General features: G+C 36.5%; 2 protein-coding genes across 4 annotated transcripts in view; both read left to right on the top strand.

Annotated features, from left to right (window-relative positions):
• Positions 1-14,774, top strand: part of Dck (deoxycytidine kinase) — a 38,658-nt gene extending 23,884 nt beyond the window's left edge. For 2 of the 3 annotated variants that reach the window (XM_074042044.1, XM_020154696.2), the window contains 2 exons: positions 10,698-10,958; positions 12,280-14,774. In XM_074042044.1, coding sequence (XP_073898145.1) covers positions 10,698-10,958; positions 12,280-12,330 — 312 coding nt within the window. In that variant the 3' untranslated portion in view covers positions 12,331-14,774. Of the gene's footprint in view, positions 1-851; positions 980-10,697; positions 10,959-12,279 lie in introns of those variants that run through there. The other variant, XM_074042043.1, reaches the window with a different exon arrangement.
• A 4,140-nt stretch (positions 14,775-18,914) lies between these two features.
• Slc4a4 (solute carrier family 4 member 4) overlaps positions 18,915-25,234 on the top strand; it is a 421,377-nt gene continuing 415,057 nt past the window's right edge. The window contains exon 1 of the mRNA XM_074042041.1: positions 18,915-19,042. The gene's annotated coding sequence lies outside the window, so the exon portion shown is untranslated. The remainder of the gene's footprint in view (positions 19,043-25,234) is intronic.

Raw genomic sequence — 25,234 nt, 5'->3', positions numbered from 1 at the left:
CATAAAAATATTTACAAATCTTAGGGCTGGGCCCATAGCTTGGTGATAGAGCACATGCTTTTTGAGGCTCTAGCAGCACCAAAAAAACCCAAAAGTTTACAAATCCCAGTGAAGGTAAATAATATTGTTCATCTGACAAATGAATCTCTAAAAAATTCATTTTGAAATAATTTTAGACTTAGAACATTGCAAAAATATTACAGAATTCCTGTGTTTCCATTAACCATTGTAGGTTATCAAAACAAGTTAGCTTTGGCTTATTATTAACTGGATTTTACCAGTCTTAACTTGTTTTTTTTAATCTTCAACTTTAAAAAATAGACTATTTTTAGAGCAGTTTTAGGCTTATAGTAAAAATGAATAAAAAATACAGAGTATTCACATACCCTAGTATCCCTACTACAGTCTTCTCCACTACCAATGTCTCAACAGGTTGGTCTTTGAATACCTGTTGCTCCATATTCTTTTCAGCATTGGTGGTGTCACTTTTTTTCTCCCTTCCTGCAGGTCTGTAATGGTATTGCAATTTCCTAATGACTTGGGGTATTGAACATCTTTTCACATTCTTTTTAAAATTTTACTTTTATTAGCGTATATTAATTCTTTTTGCATTCTTGCTTGCCACCTGTACATGTAGTTTTGGGTGAACTGTCTATGCAGGACTTGCCCATTTATTACATGAATTAATTTTCTTTTTAAAAATTTTATTTTTATAGCGTATACTGCACATGGGTTTCATTATGATATTTGCATACATGCATATAATGTACTCTGATCATATTCACCCCTCTGTTACCCTCTACACCTCTAATAATTCTTTATTTTCATGTTCTTTTCCCTCTCCCTGCCAGATTCCACTTATTAGAGGAAACAAGGATACTTTCTCTTTGTGGGACTGGCTTATTTTGATTAACCTGATGTTCTCCATTTCCACCCATTTTCCTGCAAACGACATGATTTCAATCTTCTTTATGGCTGAGTAATACTCTATTTTGTATATATGTCACTTTTTCTTTATCCTTTTATCTGTTTATGAATAGCTAGGCTGATTCTATAATTTGGCTATTGTAAATAGTGCTGTGATAGAACATGGGTATTCAAGCATCTGTATGATAAACTGATTTTTATTCTTTTGGATTTATACCCACAAGTGGTACAGTGGAATTTTTTGAGAAACCTCCATACTGATTTGCTGGACTATTTTATAGTCTCACCAAAACTAAATACAAAGTTCTTTTATTCCCACATCCTCACCAGTATTGTAGTTTGTTTTCTTAGTGATAAACTTTCTGACTAGGTGAGATGGAATTTCAGTGCAGCTTTGATTTGCATTCCCTTTATGACTAAGGCTGTTGAACTTTTTGTCATGTATTTATTGACCATAATTACATCTGTTCAGTTCCTTTGCTCATTTGTTGATTGGATTATGTGTTCTTTTGGTATTTAATTTTTTTAGTTCTTTGTATGTTCTAGATAGTCCCTGTTGCATGATTAGCTGACAAAAGATTTTCTGCCATTCTGTAGCCTGTCTCTTCACTCTGTTAGTTGTTTCTTTTGCTATGCAGAAACTATTTTAATGCAATCCTGTTTGTCAAGTTTTCCTGTTTTCTGGGCTATTAGAGTCTTATTCAGAAAGCTGTTTTATATGCTTATATTTTTTTTGTTATTTTTTTTTTAGTGGTGGTATTGGAGCTTGAACTCAGGACTTCATGCTTACACTTACTAGGCAGGCACTCTACCACTTGAGCCACTCCACCAGCTCTTTTTTGAATATTTCAAGTTAGGGTCTCATAAACTGTTTGCCTCTTAGGTAGCTAGGATTGTAGGCATGAGCCACTGGCATCCAGTTCATATGAAGTGTTTTCCCTATACTCTCCTTTAGGAGTTTGAAAGTTTCATGTCCTGCATTAAGATCTTTGATCCATTTTGCATTGATTTTTGGATGGGGTGAGAGCTAGGGATATCTAGTTTTCCCAGCACTGTATGTTAAAGAGGTTGTCTTTTTAAAAAAATGCATGTTTCTGGCACCTTTGACAAGAATCAGGCTGTGGTAGCTATGTGGGTGTATTGCTGGATCTTCTCTTCCATTGGTCTCCGTGTTTGTTTTTGTGCCAGTACCATGACGTTTTGTTTTAACAGTTCTGAAGTATATAGTTCAAAATCAAATGTTACACTTCCAGCATTGCTCTCTTTGCTCAGGACTGCTTTGGCTATTCAAAATCTTTTGTGTTTCCATATGAATTTTAATATTGTTTTTCCTACTTCTGTGAAGAAAGTTATTGGAATTTTGATGGAAAACACTTTTGGTAATATAGTCATTTTCACAATATTCTGTTAATCCATGAACTAGGAAGGTCTTCCCATCTTCTGGTGTCTTTATTTCTTCAACGTTTTATAGTTTTCATTGTAGAGATCTTTAACATCTTTGGTCCGCTTTTTATTTATTTTTAAAAGCTATAATGAATGGAATTGGTTTTCCTGACTTCTTTTTCATCAAATTCATTGTTGGTGTATAGAAAAGTTACTGATTTTTGCATGTTGATTTTGTGTTCTACTTTATTGAAGTGTTTATCAGATCAAAGAGTCGTCTGGTGGAGTCTTTTGGGTCTTTCAAGTATAGGATCTTATCTGCAAGCAGGGATAATTTGAATTCTTCATTTCTTTTATGTATTCCCTTCTATTTCTTTCTCTTGCAGAATTACTCTGGCTAAGGTTTCAAGCACTATAATAAATGAGAGACATTAGAGAAGACATCCTTACCTCGCTCCTGATTTTGAAGGAAATGCTTTCAGTTTTTCAACATTCAGTATAATGTTGGCTATTGGTTTATCACATATACCTTTATTACAATGCGGTATGGTTCATTTTCTTGTTAATGGGGCTTGAACTCAGGGCCTTGCACTTGCTATGCAGGTGTTTACCACTTGAGCCACCCCCAGCCTTGAAGTGTGATTCTTCTATTTTAGTTTCTTCAGAGTTTTTATCATGAACGGATGTTGAGTTTTGTCAGAGGCCTTTTCGCCGTTTTATGAAATGACCATGTGGTTTGTCATTGATTCTATTTATGTACTGTATTATGTTTATTGGTTTGTATATGCTGAACCATCCTTGCATCACTGGAAAAAAATCCCAACTTGACCATATGGACTATCTTTCCGATGTGTTGTTGAATTTGGTTTGCAGGTATTTTTTGAGAATTTTTGCATCTGTGTTTGTTAAGGAGATTGGTATATAGTTTTCTTTCTTTGTTGTGTTCTTATCTGGTTTTGACATAGGGCTTTATACAGTAAGTTTTAAAGCATTCCTTACTGTCCTATTTTATGGAGCATGGTGTTCTTCTTTAAAAGTCTGTTAGAAAGGAGCACTTGGGAGGCTGAGACAAGAGGAATGCAAGTTTGAGGCTAGCCTGGGTACATAACCCTGTCTTAAAAAAAGTGACAACAAAAAAAATGCTCTATGTGTCTATAATTCAAGCACTCGGGTAGAAGCAGAAGTTCACAAGTTTGAGGTCTGCCTGGGCTACATAGTAAGTCCCCTGTCTCAAAAAACAAAGCACAAAAGTCTAGAATTCAACTTGTTATCAGTCTGTTCAGGGGTTCTGTATCTTCTTGGTTCAATTTTGGTAGGTCATATATATCTAGAAATTATCCATTTTTCCTAGATTTTCCAAGTTATGAGAACATAATTTTTCAAAAAATATTCCCTAATGATCCTCTAGATTTCAGTTGTATCTATTGTGATATCTCCCATTAAATCTCTGATTTTATCTCTAGTGTCTGTTAAGTCCATTTGGTCTATGATGCAGTTTAACTTTAGTTTTTTGTCTAGATGATGTATCTGCTAAGTGTGGGTTATTAAAATCACCTACTTCTGTATCTGGACCTATCTGTCCTTTTATGTCCAGTATTGTTTGTTTTGTGAAGTTGGATGCACCAATGTTTGGTGTATATATTTATAATTGTATCTTCTTGCTGGGTTGTTCTCTTTAGGAGTATGTAGTGACCTTTTTCTCTTCTGACTAATTTTGCCTTGATGTCTACTTTTGTCAGATATGAATATAGCTACTTCTGCTTGCTTTGGGGCTCCATTTGCTTGGAATATTGTTCTCCATCCTTTCACTTTCAGTCTTCATTTTTCTTTGCTAGTGAGGTATACTTACAGACAAAAACAGTTAGATCTTGTTACTTAATCCAATCTGCCAGTCTTTTTTTTTTTAATCTTTTTTTTTTCCTTTTTCTTTTATTATTCATATGTGCATACAAGGCTTGGTTCATTTCTCCCCCCTGCCCCCACCCCCTCCCTTACCACCCACTCTGCCCCCTCCCTCTCCCCCCCCTCAATACCCAGCAGAAACTATTTTGCCCTTATTTTTTGTTGTAGAGAGAGTATAAGCAATAATAGGAAGGAACAAGGGTTTTTGATGGTTTAGATAAGGATAGCTATACAGGGCATTGACACATTGATTTCCTGTGCGTGGGTGTTACCTTCTAGGTTAATTCTTCTTGAACTAACCTTTTCTCTAGTACCTGTTCCCCTTTTCCTATTGGCCTCAGTTGCTTTTAAGGTATCTGCTTTAGTTTCTCTGCGATGAGGGCAACAAATGCTAGCTAATTTTTTAGGTGTCTTACCTATCCTCACCCCTCCCTTGCGTGCTCTCGCTTTTATCATGTGCTCATAGTCCAATCCCCTTGTTGTGTTTACCCTTGATCTAATGTCCACATATGAGGGAGAACATATGATTTTTGGTCTTTTGGGCCAGGCTAACCTCACTCAGAATGATGTTCTCCAATTCTGCCAGTCTTTTAACTGGAAAGGTAAGACCATTTACATTTAGGGTTATTACTGAGAAGTATGTGATGAGTTCTCTAATTTTGTTGGGCTTTTTTTCTTGGCTGATTCGAGTATTGTTTGTTCTTTCCTTTCTCTTTTATTCATCTTAGTTTGCTGGTTTACTGAGTTAAACATGTTTGAGTCTTTCCAAATTCTCATTTACTCATCTCATGACATTTATTCTTTCCTGAGCTCTTCTGATTGTGACGTCTTTATTCCCCATCTGGGAATAGGATTCCCTTAAATATCTTCTACAATGCTGGCTTTGTGGTCATGAATTACTTTAATTTGTGCTTATCTTGGAAGGTCTTTATTTCTCCATCAGTTTAAATGAGATTTTGCTGGGTATAGTAATCCTGGTTTCAGTTTTTACTCTCAAGACCTGAAATATTGCATGCTTTTATGGCTTTAGTTTTTCTGATGACTGTCTGATGTAATTCTGATGAGTTTGCCTTTGTAAGTTGGTGCTTCTGTGTTGCAGCTTTCAATATTCTTTTTTTGTTTTGTTCTTTTAGTATTTTAACTATAATGTGATGTGGAGAGGTTTTTTTTTTTTTTGGTCATATTTGGGGTTCTAAATGCGTGCCATATTTGGATGTCTATATCTTTCCCTAGATTTTGAAAATTTTGGCTATAATTTTGTTGAATAGGTTTTCTATGACTTTAGTTCTTTGTCTCAGCTTCTACTCCATGGATTCTTTTCCCTTTGTGTGTGTGTGGTGGGGGCGGGTACTAGGGCTTAAACTCAGGACCTCATGCTTGCTAAGCAGGTGCTCTATCACTTAAGCCCTTTTTTATGTTGAATGTTTTCAAGTTAGGGTCTTGCTTTCATATTGTTGGATTTGGCCTCAAACCGCATTCCTTCTGAGCTCGGTCTCCTGAGTAGCTAGAATTATAGGCGTGAACCACCAGTACTCAACCCCATGGATTCTTAGGTGTGGTCTCTTGTTCATGTCCCAGATTCTGGAAAGTTGTAGTCACAATTGCTTTTTTTTCTTTCTTTTTTTTTTTCCCCCTTTATTGCTCTTTGAGAGCCACTTTCTATCTGAAGTCCAAATAGGTTAGACCACAAAGGGCTGTTTGCAGGCTGAGCTCTGCCTTGCTTTTCCCACTGGGTCTCAGCCACTACTGTGACTATTGCTGGTCTGAATTCCTGCCATTGTTTTTCATATCCAGACAAGCTATTGGGAATGCAGGGGCTGCCCTCAGACTGCTGCTCCTGTCAACTCAGTCTGAGGACCCCTTGTTGGATGCTCCTTATATCGGAGGTAGTCTGCCAGTGCAGGTCTGGTGTGGAAATGCCTGAGTAGACTGTTTCTACCAGATGTCTCCAGCACTCTTGAGAGTATAAAAAGCAGTCAGACCATAGCAGTCTTTGCTGGCAGGGCAAGCCATGGAGTACCAGGTGATACTGCATACCTTTGTCCTGCTAGTTCTACCACCCCCAACCCCTGGTGGTTTTGCTCTTCCCAAAGTTTGGGCTGAAATTCCTTAAATGTAATCATCCTTGGCTTACCTCTAACACAGCACACACTTCCCATCCAAGTAGACCTGTTTTCATGAAATCTGAGTTCAAGTCATAACCAGTTTCCTGAGTCCTCAGTGACTCTAGGGGTGGTCATTCCTTCAGCCAACAGAGGAAACCTAAATTATCGACTTTATAGTCTTATCTTTTTTAACATATTCAATGCCATAAATTTCCTTATAAGTACTACTTCCACTGTATGCTGTATACTTTTTTAAAATGATACATAAAAATATACATACTTGTGGGACACTGTAATGTTTTGATACATATGTATTACAAAGTGTTAAATAGAGTAAATACCTGTTTCCTCAAACAATTCACTGAATCTTACTTTTTTTTTTTTTTGTCAGCACTGGCGTTTGAACTCAGGGCCTCATGCTTGCTAGGCAGGCAGTCTTACCGCTTGAGCCACTCTACCAGCCTGTGAATCTTAATTTAAATTTTGGTGTTATATTTTTATTTTGATTTAGTTCAAAATGTTTTAAAACTAGGGATTTTTTTCTCTGACTCAGAGAAATGTGTTGTTTAATCTACAAATATTTGGAATTTTTTTTCCAGTTATCTTTTGTAATTGAGTTCTAGCTTAATTCCATTGTGGCCCAAAAGCAGACATTGTATGATTTCTATTTAAAATTTTTTAAATAGAGTTTTATGACCCAGAATGTGGTCTGTCTTGGTGAATGCTTCATGTCAGTTTAGAAGAAATGTGTAGTATGCTGTTGAACGAAGTGGTCTACAGATGTTAATTATATCCAACTGATTGACAGTGTTGTGGAATTCAGCTATGTACTTACTGATTTTCTGCCTGCTGCATCTGTCCATTGCTGGTAGAGGAGTGTTAAAATCCCCAGTTATAATACAGCCTATAATATTAGGTTGTATTATAGTATTTCATTCACTCTGACGATCTGTCTTTAGTGTATTCAGACCATTGACATTTAAGGCGATTTTTTATGTATTTGAATTAATAGCTATTGCATTGGTTATCAAAACATGTTGTACTATGAATATAATGAAAAGGACACCATTTTCAGTAAAGGTTTTTGGGAAAACTGATATCCATATGCAAAAGGATGAAATTGGATTCTTTTCTTACACTGTATACAGAAGCAAATTCAAAATAGATTAAACTTAACTGTAAGATCTGAAACTATAAAAACTGCCAGAAAAAAAAAACACATCAGAAAAGCTCTATGACATCAGTGTGGGCAATAAATTTTGGGATTTGACTTCAACAACTTAGGCCACAAAGCCCAAAAAGACGTGTGGATACCTCAAGCTAAAAAGCTTCTGCATAGCAAAGGAAACAATTAAATAGACTACAGATTGGGAGAAAAATAATCTGCATTCCATATCTCTTAATACAGGATTAATATCCCACATGTATAAGGAGCTTGACTCAATAATAAAACAAGTAAACCAATTTAAAAATGGGCAAAGCACCTGAATAGACATTTCTCTAAAGGGGACATACAAATGACTAACAGAAAAAAAAAAAAAGGCTCAGCATCATTAATTATTAAAGAGGTGCAAAACCATGAGGAGTTCTCACACATGTCAAAATGATTATCAAAAAGATGAAAGAGAAGTTGGCAACCATACAGAGAAAAGTGAACCCTAGTACACTGTTGGTAGGAAGGTAAATTAATGCAGTCATGTGGAAAACAATGGGTTCCTTTAAAAAATAAGTAGGGATCCAGCAATCCCACTTCTGGGTATATATATCCAAAGCCCTCAAAGTCAGTATTTTGAAGAGGATCTACACTCGCCTGTTCATTAAAGCATTACTCATAGTAGCCAAGATAAGAAATTATCCAAAGTGTCCATCAGCTGATGAATGGATAAAGAAAATGTGGTGTGTATATATACACAGTGGAATACTATTTCTGTGCAATTCCTATGGAATAAAAAAAAAATCCTGTCATTTCTAATAACAGATGTAATTGAAGGATATCATGCTAAGCAAAATAACCTAGTCACAGGACAAACAAATACCTTATGAGGTCAGTTATTGGTGAAATCTAAGGCAAATTTACAGAAGTTGGGGTAGGGGGAATGGGGAGTTGTTGGTAAAAGGATACAAAGTAGCAGGAGGATTAAGTTTTTTTGAGATATATCACACAGCATGGCAACTAGTTAATTATGTGTCGTATATTTCATAATACTAAGTAAGTTTCAAACATTCTCACTCCCCAAATAAGTATTTGAGGTGATAATCAGCTTGATTTAAGCATTCACATTGTATAATACTTTGTACCCTGTAAGCATATGCAGTAATGAAAATTATATTTTAGCAGGGAAAAATAGTAGTTACAGCCATTTGCCACATGAGGTCATCGTATACTTTATTCTTTAGTGTATTGTGGCAATAATTAAAACATGATGCATGTTTGGAAAAAGGTGCTGGGTAAGGTCTTGGCATTGCCAGATCAAAACCTTTAGGAATTAATCAATACTTGATTGAGATACTATGTGTACAGAGACGGAATAATAAAATGAGCTGTTAGATTAAACATTAAGTGTATACGAAACGTGCTGTTAGAATTATTTTAACAAGGAATTCTACAAAAAACTCACTTGCTTCTCTAGGTATTAGATTGAATAGTATTAATTGTTGGATGTTTATGGCAAAGTGCTGTGTTTACCATTTACTTAGTAAGCGGGTATATGAAGAAGCTTATGGTTATTTCTACTATGCTATGGAATTACATGAGGCTTGGACAGGTGATTGTTTTTCCCAGAAAAAAGGTTTACTTAAAATCTTAATGTAGGGCTAGCAGAGTGACTCAAGTGGTAGAGCGCCTGCCTAGCAAGTGCAATGCCCTGAGTTCAAATCCCAGTTACCACCAAAAAACATAGTGATTCAGAACAGAGGTAAGTGAAACCTGATCTTTTTTTTCCCCCGATACTGGAGCTTGAACTCAGGGCCTGCACCTTGAGCCCTTTTGTATTAGGTCCCTTTTGTATTAGGTATTTTCGAGAGATTCTTGCAAACTATTTGCCAGGGCTGGCTTCAAGCTGCAGTCCTCCTGATCTGTGCCTCCTGAGTAGTTAGAATTACAGGCATGAGCCACCAGCCCAGCAGAAACCTGATCTTTTATTGACCTAAATGTATCTTCTAAAACTCAACAACATTTAATTCTCCTCAAAATGCTGGTGATGCTGCTGCTTTGGTGATATCAAATAAACTTATATGTGTGTCAAAAGTCCTTCAAATTGTCTGTGGAGATATGCTATTTTTGTTTTCACTGTTACCCCGTTTAATAAGAGTCAGTCAAAAGTAAGGCATCTCTAGCTGGGAACAGTGGCTAATATCTATAATCTCGGTTGCTTAGTAGGCAGACATAGGAGGATCACGATTCAAAGACAGTTCAGGCAGGAAAGTTAGCAAGACCCTACCTCAAGAACAAGGTGGGCGTGGTGGTGCACACCTGTGATCTCAGCTATGCAGGAGTTGTAGGTAGGAAAATCTGTCTGAGGCTGGCGGGCAAAAAAAGCATGAGAGTATCTGAAAAAATAAAGTAAAAAACCCAAAAGGGCTGGAGACATGACTCAAGTGGTGGAGTCCTTGCCTACCAAGTGTGAGGCCATGAGTTCAAACTCCAGTACCACCAAAAAAATCACCACTACCACAACAAAAGCCAAAAACAACAACCACAAAACCAAATTGAAGACTGCAGAAATACTCAAATAAAATAGTCCCCTGGGTCTCATAATGGAGAGAAAACACTATCCTAGACAACTATTACCTCCTAGCTAGATGTACTTGCATCTAGAAACATCTTAATGTTTTACCAAATTGAGATTATGCTCTAGATTTAATGTTACGGCCACTTTTTTGTTTGTTTGTTTGAATCGGGATCTCACTACATTGACCAGGCTGATATAAAATTCAAGATCCTCCTGCCTCAGACTCCTCAGTGCTGGGATTCAAGTGTGTACCACCATGCCTGGCTTTGTCCTGCCTTTTTCTCCCTAAAGTTTATTGTGAAAAATTTCACATCTACATTATTTTGAATGCGGTTAAATCTATAATTTTTTTGATTCCATAAAGTTTGACAAGTACAGATGCAAAAAAATTTCCTATAATCCTACCACAGAAGAGAAGCCGCTTACATGTTACTCTTTGTTTTTAAGCTGCATTTCTTTGCTACCAACCTGAAAGTAAACAAAACTTAAATGTCTGTATCAACTCCTGACTTAATTTCCTCAGATAAGCAAATAATAATCTGAAAAATGAATATCTTTAAGGGAATGATCATTGTGTAATTAATATGATTAGGAATTAAAAAAAAAAACAAAAACGTGTTTTTGAGATGGCACTCTCTGTGTACCTTAGGCTGGCCCTGGAATTGAGATCCTTCTCCCTCAAGTGCTGGTTTACAGACGTGCTCCACCTTGTCTAACTCCGGGACTTGTGTGTTTTATTTATTATTATTATTATTCACGAGATGGTCTCAGGCTGGCTTCAAACTCCTGGGCTGAGTGGGTCCTCCTGCCTCAGCCTCCCAAGAAGCTGGGACTACAGGTGCACACCACCATGCCTGACTTTGCAGAACTTTCGCCTTTGCAAAGGACTTGTAATTCAAGAAGGTTTACGGTAAGATTTTCCACATAAAATGCACTTGTGCCTGCCTGCATGTGTCATATTAGAGCTCATAGTTTTTGATGGCTTGTTTCCATGTAGAGTGCCATGACTTATTGCATAAACCTGAGTCATTCCTGAATTTGACATTTCACTTTTTATTTACCCTAAGGCTTTATTTTCTAGCTCTTTTACTAACTTTTTGTTCTGCTTGGTGGTTAGCTTTGTCTTCTGAATTATGTATATTTAAGTCATTTTCACCCTTTACTTTTGTGATGCTGGGGTTGCCTAGGGCCTGGAGCATGACCACTGAGTTATAGCCCCAGCCCTTCATTTTTTGAGACAGGGTCTAGCTATATACCCCAGGCTGACTTTGAACTCTAGACCACCCTTCCTCTGCCTCTCAGTTCTACAGTTTCAAGTAGCACTCAGCTTCATTATTTGTTAAAGTTGCCTAATATGACTAGCAGACAATATTTTAATGTGCAGACGCTATGCTGAGCACCCTACATTACTTGTTTCCTCACACTACACTTAGACTCAGGTATCAACATTATTTGTGCTTCACCAACATCACAATTCATTGCAATTTAAGGGACTTTAGTTACTGAACCTTTAAATGACAAATCCTTAAATGGCATTTTATTTTGCAATCTTTAGGGAGACAGTAGCATTTGTGTGTGTATGACACAAATGTGGAATTTGAAGACAGATCTGCCTTTTGTTTACCTGGGCCTTGGGCAAGCTTTCACTTCTGCGAGCCTGTCATTTTTCAAATCGCAATGCTAGAAACTTTCAAAGGCACAGGCTTGTTGTAACAAGCCAATGAGATAAAATCTGTGAGTGGTCTTTGTAAATTATGATACATACAAATGATAATAGCTATTATTTAAGAAATTCCAAGAAAGAGAAATAAAAAGCAAAGGCAACTCTTGATTCCTGCATTGTGGTCAGTTTTCCTTTCAGAACAAATGGAAATTGGATCTCTGGGAACCTTCCTATTAGAAATGCAGAAGTAATTTTTCTTTGACTTTTATATCTTCCTAATATAAATTTTTTTCTAATTGACCACATCTCTAGATTTTAGAGAATATAATTATTTTTGTATTATATTGATTATGAATAAAACATGTATCTAACATTTAAGAAAAAAAAGAAAAAAGGGCAAGGGAGAAATGGTTTATCTGTCCACTACAAACTACTATTTTTAGTAGATTGGCTAGGAAGCCATGTTTGGCTACCTTTGCCTATTTTATTTGGCAACTCTTGAGCCTGCATCTTTTAGAAGATTTAAGAAGCTTAGAAGGTAGGAAAGTGATTTTCTTTGATTTTATAGACATCAGTGCTGAAGAAACATATCGCCACAGACAATTTGAAGGACTTTTGACTGTAAGTAAAATTACAGGTGTTTTTATTTAATGTAATGGGCACATACAACACAAAAGACGTGATGTATTTCTATCTTTCTGCCTTAATAGGGGGTAAGAAAGCATTGAATCTTCTGTCCTAACTTGATTTTCATCCATCATCAAAAGAAATATTAATTTAGAGAAAGATGCATATACTTTGCATTCATCCACTAAATACATATGTGTTCATACATTTTTATGACCTTTTAGAATCAAATACTTAGAAAAGAAAGGGAAACAGTACAAATTCCAAGAGAGGAAGAATGCAAACAATCCTTGAAATGACAGATTTTAATATTAATATACTAAGTTAGATGAACTTGAAAGCTAAAGAAAGAGAAGGTAAATAGAAAAATCTGATTTTCAGTTTTAAAGGATATACTATTATACCCACTCATCAGTTTTAAGTGAGTGTACATGTGGCTATTTTACAGATACTAAAATTTAATCAATTTCATTTGTAGTTTATATAAAGATTTCTGTTGTATAAGTATTTTTATTATTAGATGTAATGACTTACCAAAATCTCTATTGTCAGGTTTTTTTTTTTTGTGGTATTTTTGCCTGTATTATTTTATTATTTTACTAGCTTCCTATACTAATTTTGCTTCATTATTAAATTACCATTTTCCTATAACTGAAGAATTTTATTAAATGAGTTAATACATGTTAAGTGCTCAATAAACAGTTTCTATTATAATTGATTACATCTGATATTTTAATACATATATAAATAATATGGTACATACATATCTAATATGGTTATATGAGGAAATTCACTTAATTTAAAGTCATGGAATTATTTTACATATTTGCTTATTTGAGATGAGATTTACTTTTTCATGGATGTCTCAAAGTTGGTAATTTTCTTCCTCCAAAAGAGTCTGAGAAAAACTTACATTGTAAGCTTAGTGGTATGTGTAGTAGTAATGTAAAATCATTTTGCTTACTAGATAAGGGTATGGATATATTGCTCTACAATTTGTGGTTATGAAATCTCTGATATATAAAAGAATAACCACTTAGAATTACTGAAATGCAAAGATAAATTTTGTTTTCTAAGAGTAACTTGCTTGTAAAGAATGTTCAGGGATCATCTGTAAAGTGCTTTCTTGTTTACAAAGGACCTTTACATGCTTTATCATTCAGTCTTCACGATAGCTCTGTGAGGTAAATAGTAGTGTTTTCTTTCATAGCTGAGAAAGCTGCGGCTCACAAAGGTCACATTTGTATGTGACAAGCCAGGATTTTATGAGAGACTGAGTCACTGTAAATGATCCTATAGAAATGATGCCTACACAGGAGGACTCTTGGAAAATATCCTACAGGATCCTTTCAGAGCCATATTTCTGTGATTCCTATAGTTTTAAAGAAGCAGTGTGGTAGTGTAGGAAGCCCCAGGGAAGACCTGGTTTTACTATATCTTGGCCCTGAGCAAATAATTCAGTCTCTCTAAATCTCAATTCCTCACCTGTAAACAGATTTTTTTTTTTTTTTTTTTTTTGGTGATACTGGGGCTTGAACTCAGGGCCAATACCTTGAGCTACTCCACCAACCTTTTTTGTGTTAGGTATTTTTGAGATAGGGTCTTGTGAACTATTTGCCTGGGCTGGCTTCGAACCATGATCTCTCTGCCTCCTGAGTAGCCAGGATTACAGGCATGAGCCACTGGCACCCAGCAACGGGGATGATTTTTAATAACTTGTAGTGTTACTGGAAAGATGAAAGAAAATAATGTGGAAAAGAGTCATGCTCTTAACTGCTTGGTGGTAGAACTATTGTTACTATGTCTAATTTAAAATACAGTAACCTTTCCAGTATCCCACAGTTGCTGCATAACCCATTAGAGCCATGCCTTTGAAGAGAATATAATGCTACTAACCTACAACTGTTTTTGGTGAATTAGGAAAATGAATGGAGAATTTGCTGAGTATGTATAGCGTAGAGGAAGGAATTGTGTAACACAGGACCTTGAGATTTTGAAATGGAAACCAATTTCACAATTAAAAGCAATACAGATGGAAAAAAGAACACTGCAATAGTAAGAAATATGCCAGGAGCTACCTTGGAATGGAGGAGTATGAGAACCACTTGGTTAAATCCTGGGCACAGTTTGAGGACCAACCACGTATCAGGGATGCTTCCATCAACTTCTGTGGATTATGGAAATGGAGAGCTACAGCAGTGGAATGGAGCCGCTCACATTGAACCTGGGCTTAATAGTCTGATAGTCCTATGTTAGATTGTTCTAGCTCTCTGATCTTGGACTAATTATTTAACATTCTTGTGTCTCCTGTAAAATGAGGGTGATAAATCTTATCTCATGGAGTTGTTTTGAAGATTCAGTAAGATACATATGTAAAGTGTTAACTTGTGTTTTCTGTTTATTACCTCCTCTTCTGTCAATAAAAATCAAACAATCCATATGGACAGGACCTTTGTTTTGTCTGTATATAATATATAATAGATCTTCAAATACTTGTTTAAATTAATGAAGCTATCAAAGTATTTATATATAATAACTCCTTATATGCCTCACTGAATTATGTGAAGAAAATACTCCCAGCCTCCAGTGACATTATAAGATCTTTATCATGATCCATTTTTGTTTTATTTGTTGTTCAATCATTAAAATTACATTTACTACATGCTGTTTTATGCCATTGTCCATTTAATTGTACTGTTAAGGTCATGGAGGGGATAGAGGTATTTGTCTATTACCATCCAGTTCAGTGCTGTGCGTGTAGTGTCACTAGATTGGAATAAGAATATATGTTATGAGAGTTAGGTGTGGTGGTACATACCTGTAATCCCAGCACTTGGGAAGTTGAAGCAGGAAGATAGAGAGTTTGAGGCTACAGAATGAGACTCTGTCTCAAAAAAAAAAAAGAATGTTAGGAGTTATTGGACCACATAATCAGAATTTGTACTCGATAATGGTGACTGGTGAATGAATTTTGTACTTGATAATGGTAAGATTTTGAATGAAGATGAGAAGATATTTTCTTCAATTGATATATGCCAGAGGAAAGACTGAAAGACATGACTTTAATGGTCAAGGAAAAGATAGAAAGATTTATAGGGAAGTATTTATGTTCTAATCCCAGAACAAAGGGTGGATATTTTGAGATAATCTTTGACAATCATGATTCTGGTCTTTGCACGTGTCTTTCTGGAAAATTTCCCTTACCCTCTCCTTTTCATTGGTTGTCTCCTATTCTTCTCTCGGTTTAAAGCTCAGTGTCATTTTCTCCAAGAAACTTCTGTGGTATCAACCCAAGCCCAGATGAGATGTCTTTCCTCTGGGTTCCCATTGCACCACATACTTTCCTTATTACAATGTATATGAAATAATGCTGCAGTTTTCTCTCTCTCCCCTTCTAGATGATGATTCCAGGAGGATAGGAGTTGTGCATGTTTTACTCACTATTATAATCAAAATCAGTGTTTAGTAATAAATATTTGTTGAATAAATGAATGAAAAATGACTGATGAGAGAGGAAAGGACCCTCAAAATAATTGCTGCCATTTACTAGAAACTCTTAAATGGCTAGGCTTTTATAGATGTTAATATTTAATCATTGCAACAATCCAAATGGAGCAATTGAGGTTAAAAGGACTTAACATGGCCAAAGAAATACTACTTAGATTTATCCAGGGTCTGTCTGGATTCAGGGCTTCTGATCTTTCCACTTGGTGATACTACCCCTCTTACACCTTACTTCTGTATAGTCTGCAAAACTTCTTTATTGTTTACAAAAGCCTTGTGAAGCTAGGTCTTTACCCATTTTACATCTACTAAGTGAAAGCCACACCTTTCAAATCTCTCTGTGTGTCTCTTTGGTACTGGGGTAGGCTTTAACTCAGGGACTCATGCTTGCTAAGCAAGTGCTCTACCACTTGAGCCATGCCCCCAACTTTCTTGTCTTTGATGTCTAATTATTTTTTGGCTTCATATTGCTATGAGCTCAGAATCCGTAGAATCCTGCAGAAGAGACTGTTGTTTATGGAACTATTGCTCTTAGGTGAATTTCACACAGCACCTTCTTCCCATTGACCGTCCTTGTAGAATTTGTTTCTCAGTAACTTTGCTAATCCTCATATTGCAGCTTCTGGCAGGAGGTAGCTTAGTGGGTTTGCCCCAGAGGTCATTGACTTTGGCCATTCTTGGCCTATGAATTTACTTTGCTCTTTACCCTCTCAACCAAAAATTACTTCTGTTGAGAGGTAACAGTGTGGGAATGAGTTAGTGAGCAGTGTGGTATTTTTGACTGAAACAAAAAGAGGCCTAGAACTAAGGGAAATAATTGTTCATAACTTAAGCATGGAAGAGTCCCTCACACATGCAGAGAAAAGAAAACTTAGTATGACGAGGAATGCAAATATATTTTCTTAGTGCTAGCAGATAATATGTCAGGTGTTTTAATGCATAGATTACTGGACTATGTGAGTCAATGCAAATGCAAAGACTCAAGAAGGAAAGAAATTTTTTAACTTTCAAAAACATTATAAAAAGTAGATGATAGTTTTCTAAAACTATAATTAGCCAAAATTCTACCACTTACTTGAGCCATATACTCTTAATCAAAATATTAGAAAGACTTAAAAGCCACTTGCAAATTTGAAAATAAATTGCTCTAAAACAAATATAATCTTAACATATACCTTGATTGTTTGCTACTTTGTTCTGCTTTGTGCTGTTCTGTCAATGTTTGATGAAGCTGCAGTTCATTATTTACTTTTGTTTGATCTCCCCACCAGCTAAAAATATTTGTGTTTCTGTTTTCCTTGTGACTTTGCATTTGTGCTGTCTGCCATTGGAATTTTGTTGAATCTGTAAGTTCGTGGGGGAGGAAGAGAGAGGAATGTGGACAATGTAGGCCCAAGTAGGTTGTGGTCGGAGAAAAGGATTGCAAGGTGGCGTTTTAAAAGTTGAGGTATAGTTTATGTAAAGACTGTGAATATAAGCCAGGTAGGTGGTACATACCTGTAATTCCAGCACTTGGGAGGCAGAGGCAGGACGATCACAAGTTTGAGGACAGCCTGGGCTATATAGAAAGGCTCTGTCTTAAAAAACAAAAAAGAGACAGATTATAAATCTAAAACAACCATTTAGAGATACATATTTTTGGTGGTATTGGGATTTGAATTCAGGGCCTTGTTCAGGTGCTCTACCACTTACTTGAGTCACATCCTTTGCACTTTTATGCTTTAGTTGTATTTTAGATAGGGTCTCAAGGTTTTTGCCTGGGCTAGCCTTGGACCACAATCTTCCTACCTATGCTTCCTGAGTAGGCTACTCAGTTCACAATTGCCCTTCGAACTTTGATACTAAGTGGGGTGGGAAGCTGAGGTCAGAAGTTCTGCTATGGGACACAGTAGTCTGTATTTGAAAAAATACTGTCCCGGTTTGAGAACAGAATAATTTTCAATAGTAATTGAATTGAATTCTATGTAAAGCCTAAAAAGGTTCAGCTTAAAAAAAATAAGTTGTCATAGTTCTAAAATTTGATAGAAAGGCCCAAGACCAGAATCTAGATCTTATTCTTGTCTAGCAATTTAAGAAACATGGCTCTTTTATTTCTATAGTTTAGATCTATTAATAAAGAGATATTAACAGACTTTTATTAATTTTAATGTTAAAGAATTACAATGTTATTTTTGTTACATTTGAATAAACTATGCATACACTATAAAATTGAAAAAAACCTGAATTGAAAATTAAGCTATTTTTCCATTGTCTGGCCCTCGCTCCCTTCCCAGAAGCAGTTATTACCATCAGCTTCTTAAGTTACCCTGCCAGAGATGTATGAGTGTGTACTGAGAATGTTTTAGGAAGAAAATAAAATCAAAATGCTTTCTTCAAGGGAGTCTTCTGTCTGTGTCAGGTATTTGTTCAAATGTACCTTTTCTATGAGACATTGTCTGCTACCTATGTAAAAGTGTACCCTTTCTCTTTCTATCCTCCCTTCCTGGCTCACTTTCTCACCAGGGCGTTTATCAACATTTCACAAATTGTTTATTTTATTTATTTATTTTGGTGGTACTGGGGTTTGGACTCCGGGCCTCACACTTGTTAGGCAGGCACTCTACCACTTGACTCTGCTAGCCCTTTTTTGTGTTGGGTATTTTTGAGATAGGGTCTCCAGAACTATTTTCCCAGACTGACTTCAAACCTCGATTCTCCTGATCTCTGCCTCCTGAGTAGCTAGGATTACAGGTGTGAGTCACCAGTGCCTGGCTCATTTACATATTTCTATAATGTATGTGCTTCTTTCTTCTGGAATATGGGTCCATTAGAGCAGGGGTTAGTTTCTCTTTGGTTACTACTGTATCTCTAGCACCAAGAATAGCACCTGGCATAAAAAAAAAAGGTTGATAAATACTGGATGGATGGAAATTCCTAACATAGTCCAGGAAAGGTGCTTTAAGATATTTGTATGCTTCCAGTTAGATCTCAGTATGGAATAGAATATAATTACCTAAAGAACTCGATGGTAATTAAAAAAATTGTGACATCATCACATTTAAAATTTTCTGTTACCTATGTGTTTCTCCACAGTGATGTTCCACAAATATACAAGACTCATCAAAACTCAGCACATCTGACGAGATAAGGATCCAAGTAGTAGACCTATACCAAGAGGAGAATAGGCTGAGACTTAAGGTTACACCAGCAAGAGTTCCCAGGTATTTCCTAACTCCATCTGTTTTGAAGAACTAAATATTTTTCATCTGATTTGCAAAAATGAGTACAAAAGTATTTCACTAGAAAGAAAACTCATCAGGAGAATTTGAACTCGGTAGAACAAACTTCATATTGTTTTAAGCAGATGTTCTTTGTACCTGATTCACTATTAAAATTAATGCAGTGCCTGAGCAGCGGCTCAAATCTGTAATCTTAGCTACTTGGGGCATGCAGATTGTAAAGATTATAGTTTGAGGCCAGCCCAGGCAAAACATTTGTGAGAATCCATTTTGACCAATAAAAAAGCTGTGTGCAGTGGTGTACCCTGCTATCCCAGCTCTGAGTAACTAGGAAGATTGAGTCCAGGCCTCAGGCATAAATGTGAGACCCTATTAAAAAAATGATGAAAGCAAAAAGTACTGGGGGAGTATTTTAAGTAATAGAGTATCTACCTAGCAAGCCTGAGGTCCTGAGTTCAAATACCAGTACCATAAATAAATAAATATGAACATAAAAATACATAAATACATAAATAAAGAAGCAAAGATTTTCAAGAAAGCAGTGAGAAACTTAATCTCTAAAGGATCTACACCTAGGATGTAGAAACTATTATTACTAAGAAAAAGAAAGGAATGAGAAGGAAGGAAAAATAGAAAGGACAGAGAGAAGGAGAGAAGAAGAGGAGGGGGAGAAAAAACCACAGGTTAGGAGATTTAAACAAGTAGTTGGTGGATTGTGATCAGACTAAGAACATGAGTTGCTCAGCAGGTTGTTCGAGTGGCAAGGAGGAGGAGGTCACTACATGCAGGCACGTTGGCGAGGCTAGTGCTTGGTAGTTTTGTTCTGAGTTCTAGCTCTGGTACAGCACCAGTGCTTCTCCTTAAAGCTTGCTCACCCCAAGACAGGGATTAACCTGAACCTGGAGGACATGTTACTAGGCTTAATAAAAAACGGGGGCTCACTAGCTCAGAGGCACTCTCTACATCTGTGCTATTATTAGAACCATGATTAGGCTGAATTTAGACTAACATTCCTATTTCACCTGATAGGAAAATAGGAGGGTACTGCATTTAGCCTGAAGGAATCACAAATGTCAGCCGGCTATTAACAATGTTTTCTGATAAAAATTGTGAGAACCACATTATAATCTTAAAGTGGATTTCACAGTCTGTTGTTCATCAGGACTAGTCCCTTTCTTCCTTGGTGTTGTGCTTCCTGTTAATGTATGCCTTTCCTTCCTTCCACTTCTTCCCAGATGGAAAGAAAGGACTGCCTTTTTCAATGAGGCAGAGGAAATTTAACTTCATCTTTTGTTTTTCATTGCAACCAAGAAAGAACAGAAGATCAAAGGTACTTCATAATCTCCAACCTCACTTCTCACTGCTTTCCTCCTTGCTCACTTCACACCAGCCAGGCTGGCCTCTGCCATTCCTTAGCACGCCAAGCCACTCAGGTCCCAGGAACTTCGCCCCTGCTCTTTGCTCACTTGGGATGCTCTCCCTGAGATCTCTTCACAGCTCACACTGGCACTAGCTTCTGGTCTTCATTCAAATGTCATGTCATTCAAGAGGCCTTATCCAACAACCCAATCGAATACAGCAACCCCTCTAACTGCCTCTGTCTCCCATTGTCTCCCTTGCCCTATTTTACGTCTGTTTGTTTTTATCATCACCTGACAAATTACATATTTATTTGCTTATAGTTCATAAACTTTATAGAATACGAACTCCACAAGTGTAGGGATTTGTTTTTTTTGCTTCTGTGTTCTAGAATAGTAACTGGAAAATGAAGTAGATGTTTGATAAATGTTGGTTGAATGAATAAAAGAATCATATTTAATCCTTGGCACATTAATGTGTAGATTTGTTTCTTTTATTTTCTATAATGTACTTAATTCTTCCGTGCACATGGTAATGTTTTTGTCATCTATCTTTAAGAATCACTTATTTTTGTGAAATGTTTTATAAATATACACTTCTAAAAATATAAAATATGAAGATCCTATATGATGTTTGTTAATGAAAAATGGTTCTGGACTTCTCAGAGTATATACTTTTAACTTTGGTTTCTATCTTTTCTGCTTATCATACTCTATGTTAGGCAGACAAAGATAAAGACCAAAATAAGACATTTACTCAACTCATCAGTATCCATGCTAACAGTGAACCAGCTACTTTCTGTAACTATTTTGCTTTTGTTTATTTTAGATATTCCCTGAGTTAGAGAGGGTCAATATTTTGGTTGAGAAAATTCTACCAAACTATAGGAGAATGCAGGCTGTATAAGGGAAAAGTAAACAAGAAACAACAAGCATTATAGAAGGTGATTTGTTATCTATTCTCTTAATGATGCATAAGGATTTGAAAGCAAGATTTGCCATGGTTACTCTCCTTCAGTTTTTCTCCCACTGTACTTTTCTAGTTTCTTTCAATAAAAATTGATTAGATGAGAGCTTTCTGCACATTAGCAGGCAAAAGAATTTCTACCCAGCAAATATATCTTAACGAATAGATTTATATTATTTAGAAAAACTGTGCAAATATATTTGTTCTTAGGAAAATGGATGTTTACATAGGGTAGGTCTTCTTTTCATCCCATTACTTAGAAAAATCTAGATAAGAAAAGATAGGATTCTAGAAACTGTAAGAAAAAAAAGAATGTATGCCGTGCAGAAAAGAGAACAAAAGAAAAGAGCTGTGTATAGGATCAGTGTGGTCTCATGAGCAGAGCTCTGGAATTTAACCAGCATGTTGTGGGGCCTCAAAAAGAACCAAATTATCTTCGAATGTACTATTAGAATTGATTTATTCATTAATTTACTTTAAAGTTTTTTTCTTATTTATTTGTGTTGGGGATTGAATACAGAGCCTAATGCATGCTAGCCACATGCTCTATCACTGAGCTACCCCTCAGTCCTATTTTTTATTTTGAATTGACATATAATAGTTGTATACATTTATGTAGTATAGTAATTTGATATGTATAGATGATATGTAATGATTACATCAGGGCAGTTAGCATTTCCATCTTCTTAAACATTTATTATTTATTTGTGTTGGTAATCTTCAAACTCCTTTCTTCTAGTTCTTTATAAAATATATAATAAACTGTAAACAGTAGTCACTATTGTGTTATAGAACACTAGAACTTACTCTTCCTATCTAGTTGTAATTAGGTACCTGTGTTATCTGACTTTCTAATCTCCCTTGTCTCCTACCCTTTCTAGACTCTAGTAACCACTATACAAATGTCCAACAAGTATATGAAAAAAATGCTCAACATTACTGATTAATAGGGAAATGCAAATCGTAACCACAACTAGATACCATCTTACTGAAATAAGATGTCTATAACCAAAAGACAAAAAATAATAAATGCTGGTGAATATGTGGAGAAAGGGTGACTGTCACATACTATTGGTAGAAATATAAATTAATTTGACATGGGAAACAGTATGGTGGTTCCACAAAAGACTAAAAATGTAACTATCCCATGATTCAGATACTGGGTATATATCCAAGGAACATGAAATAGACATACTAAAGATGCATATATTCTCATGTTTATTGCAGTACTATTCACATTAGCCAAGCTATGGACTCAACCAAGGTGTCCATCGATGAATGGATAAAGAAAATGTGGTATATATATTCAGTAGAACATTATTCAGCCATAAAAGTGAATGAAATTCTTTCACTTATGGTCACATGTGTGGAACTAGAAGACATTGTTAAGTGAAATAAACCAGACAAGGAATAACCAATACTGCATGTTCTACCTCATATATTTATTTACTAAATGTTAGCTTAGTAAATAAATGTCAGAATTTTTTCTCTTAAGAACACAAAATTGAATAACTTGAGGGACCCTCAAGTTGCCCAGAGCCTTTAAAGAAGGGAAACACACCAATCAGTAAGCATAACAAGTTGCTTGGAAATCATTATAAGGGGAAGTGGTAGAGTTGGTTCCAAGAAGGGAATTATCAATTCAAGCTGAGCAGGATTTGTCTGAGGAGAGCATAGGGTAAGGGGGTCTTGGAAAATCTTAGATATCGTTCATGGACCAAGTAATAGTTGGAATGGTCTTTAAAAAAATTGGTCAGTGCAACAAATAAAAACACTTTGGACCTAATCAGAAAAAAAAAAAAAAACAAAAAAAAACCTTACATGTTTTTGGTGCCACACAGAGGCATTCTTCATTCAGCTCATACTCATTCTAGCTCTCATAGATCCTTGTCTGGGTAGTAGGGAGCTCTTGGGAGTAGAATCTCTGGCACATTAGGACAGCAAAGCATTGCTGCTTTGGGACACTTATAACAATTTAGCATTGAAATGTGGGATCGTTACATGATATTTGCTCTCTGGCAGCTCATGGGTGCCTCTATGGCAAGGCTGAGAGTCTCTAAGGCATTGGCAGTCATCTTGGGGAGCCAGGAAAGCAGGAAAATGGTGTTTGTTGTGTGGTAGCTGAGAGAATTATGTCCATAATTACTTGTCAGACATCTGCTAGGGAAGAGGGAGGGCATTTGTGGTCTTGCAATGGCCAGGCATTCCTACCACAAGCTTATTATTTGTCTGAGACATGGGAAACAGACACATATGCAACAGTATGACACCTAAGGCTTCAAGCTATTTCATTCAAAATTTTGTAGTCAGGATGTATCATCAAGCCAAGTATCATTAGATTCTCAAGTCTTATGATAATGGGACTTGAATCATCAGAGGGAAGTGCAGGATTTGCTTATGGATCACTTTTCACAAAGGCCAGCCTGCCAACAAGTTATCATATGCCACTATCTGGAGACAGACTCCTCTGTAAGTACTAACTGTTTACTGAAAGCAGTAAGAAGATGTGAAATGTAAGGGCTGTGGGGCTGTGTTCCCCATGATAGAGAAATGCTGACCAGGAGTTCTGCCTACGTGCTGTCAGCAACACCCCTCTGTGGAGGGATTAATATATTGACCTACCCTCTAGAGGGCAGTGACCTCCCCAGTGGGAGAAGTCTGGTTAATCCCTTAGTTTCTCTGAGGGCTGGCCCGGAAGGATCCTGTTGCCAGGGATTGAAGGTAGTTGTTACCTTGACAGCAGGAGTGCAGCATGCATGCGTCTTTCCTGGTCCCCATGTGATCCTTCACCATGAGGCTCATGTGTTTATACCTGTGTGTGACTCAGGACGGTAGAGCTGGCCACGTGTCCTTTATGCCCTCTCCAGGAGGCAGAGGTGAGGCCAAGCCAGTGTGCACTCTTCCTCTGCCGCTCTCCACGAGGTCCACCGATGGGACCACTTAAGCCAGAGGGGGATCTCTCAGGGATGACAGCATGATTCCTGATATGGGCAAGGTGCTGGGTAAGTTGAATACCCATGCTTTCAATGAATCAGTTGCCATAATGCATCTCAACATAGGGCATATGTAAGGGAATGAATATTTTCTCTTTCCCAAGGACCATAAATGTTGCTGGACAATTCTCAATATTGTATCAGAATTATCTCAAGTTTTTCCTCCATCTCTGTCTTATTCATTCTGATTATTTTGTCTTCATATATTCAAATACTTTGTAAATTGGGGATTGCTAGTACCAGTGGGTTTATGGGTTCAGGGGTGAGTGGAGGTGCAGTTTGAGGTTTGAGGCCAACTCTATGGTTAAGTAGTTACATTATTGCTCAGTTATTCCCCATTTTATATGGATTTATATGCTCAATAGTCCCTGCTTTGGGGATATCGTCGCCTCTCCTCTTATACTTTCAATCTACAGAGTAAAATTCTAGCTTACCATAGAGTTTCACTTAGAAACAGGCTCAACTCAACTATTGCATGTTTGTCATGTAATAAATGAAGATGTCATCACAACATTTTCAAAGTGAATATATTTAATCATTACAGTTTCTTCCACCCTTTCCTTGCTTAATTGAAAATCTTAGGTTTCCTATCTGAGAAGGAGAAGGATATGAATATACTGAGAAGAATGATCTTATTCAAACTTGTGTTTTATTTTATTATGTTCTTTTCCTCTGAAATACAAAGTATTTCATAAACATGCCATCTTGCACAGCAGCAAGTTAGAGTGACTTGAGTATCATGGTCTTTCCCACTCCAGGAGCATAAAAGGAATCATGTCTCAATTGCTCTGCACCCCACCTACCCATTATAGTTCATTGTGGGTTCCTTTCCTCATATGTTTGTAGAAATTTTTCC

The sequence above is a fragment of the Castor canadensis genome, chromosome 9 (assembly GCF_047511655.1).
Source record: "Castor canadensis chromosome 9, mCasCan1.hap1v2, whole genome shotgun sequence".
Taxonomy (NCBI): domain Eukaryota; kingdom Metazoa; phylum Chordata; class Mammalia; order Rodentia; family Castoridae; genus Castor; species Castor canadensis.
Note: the sequence above shows the minus strand (reverse complement) of the source record. Positions and strands in the feature narration are given on the sequence as shown.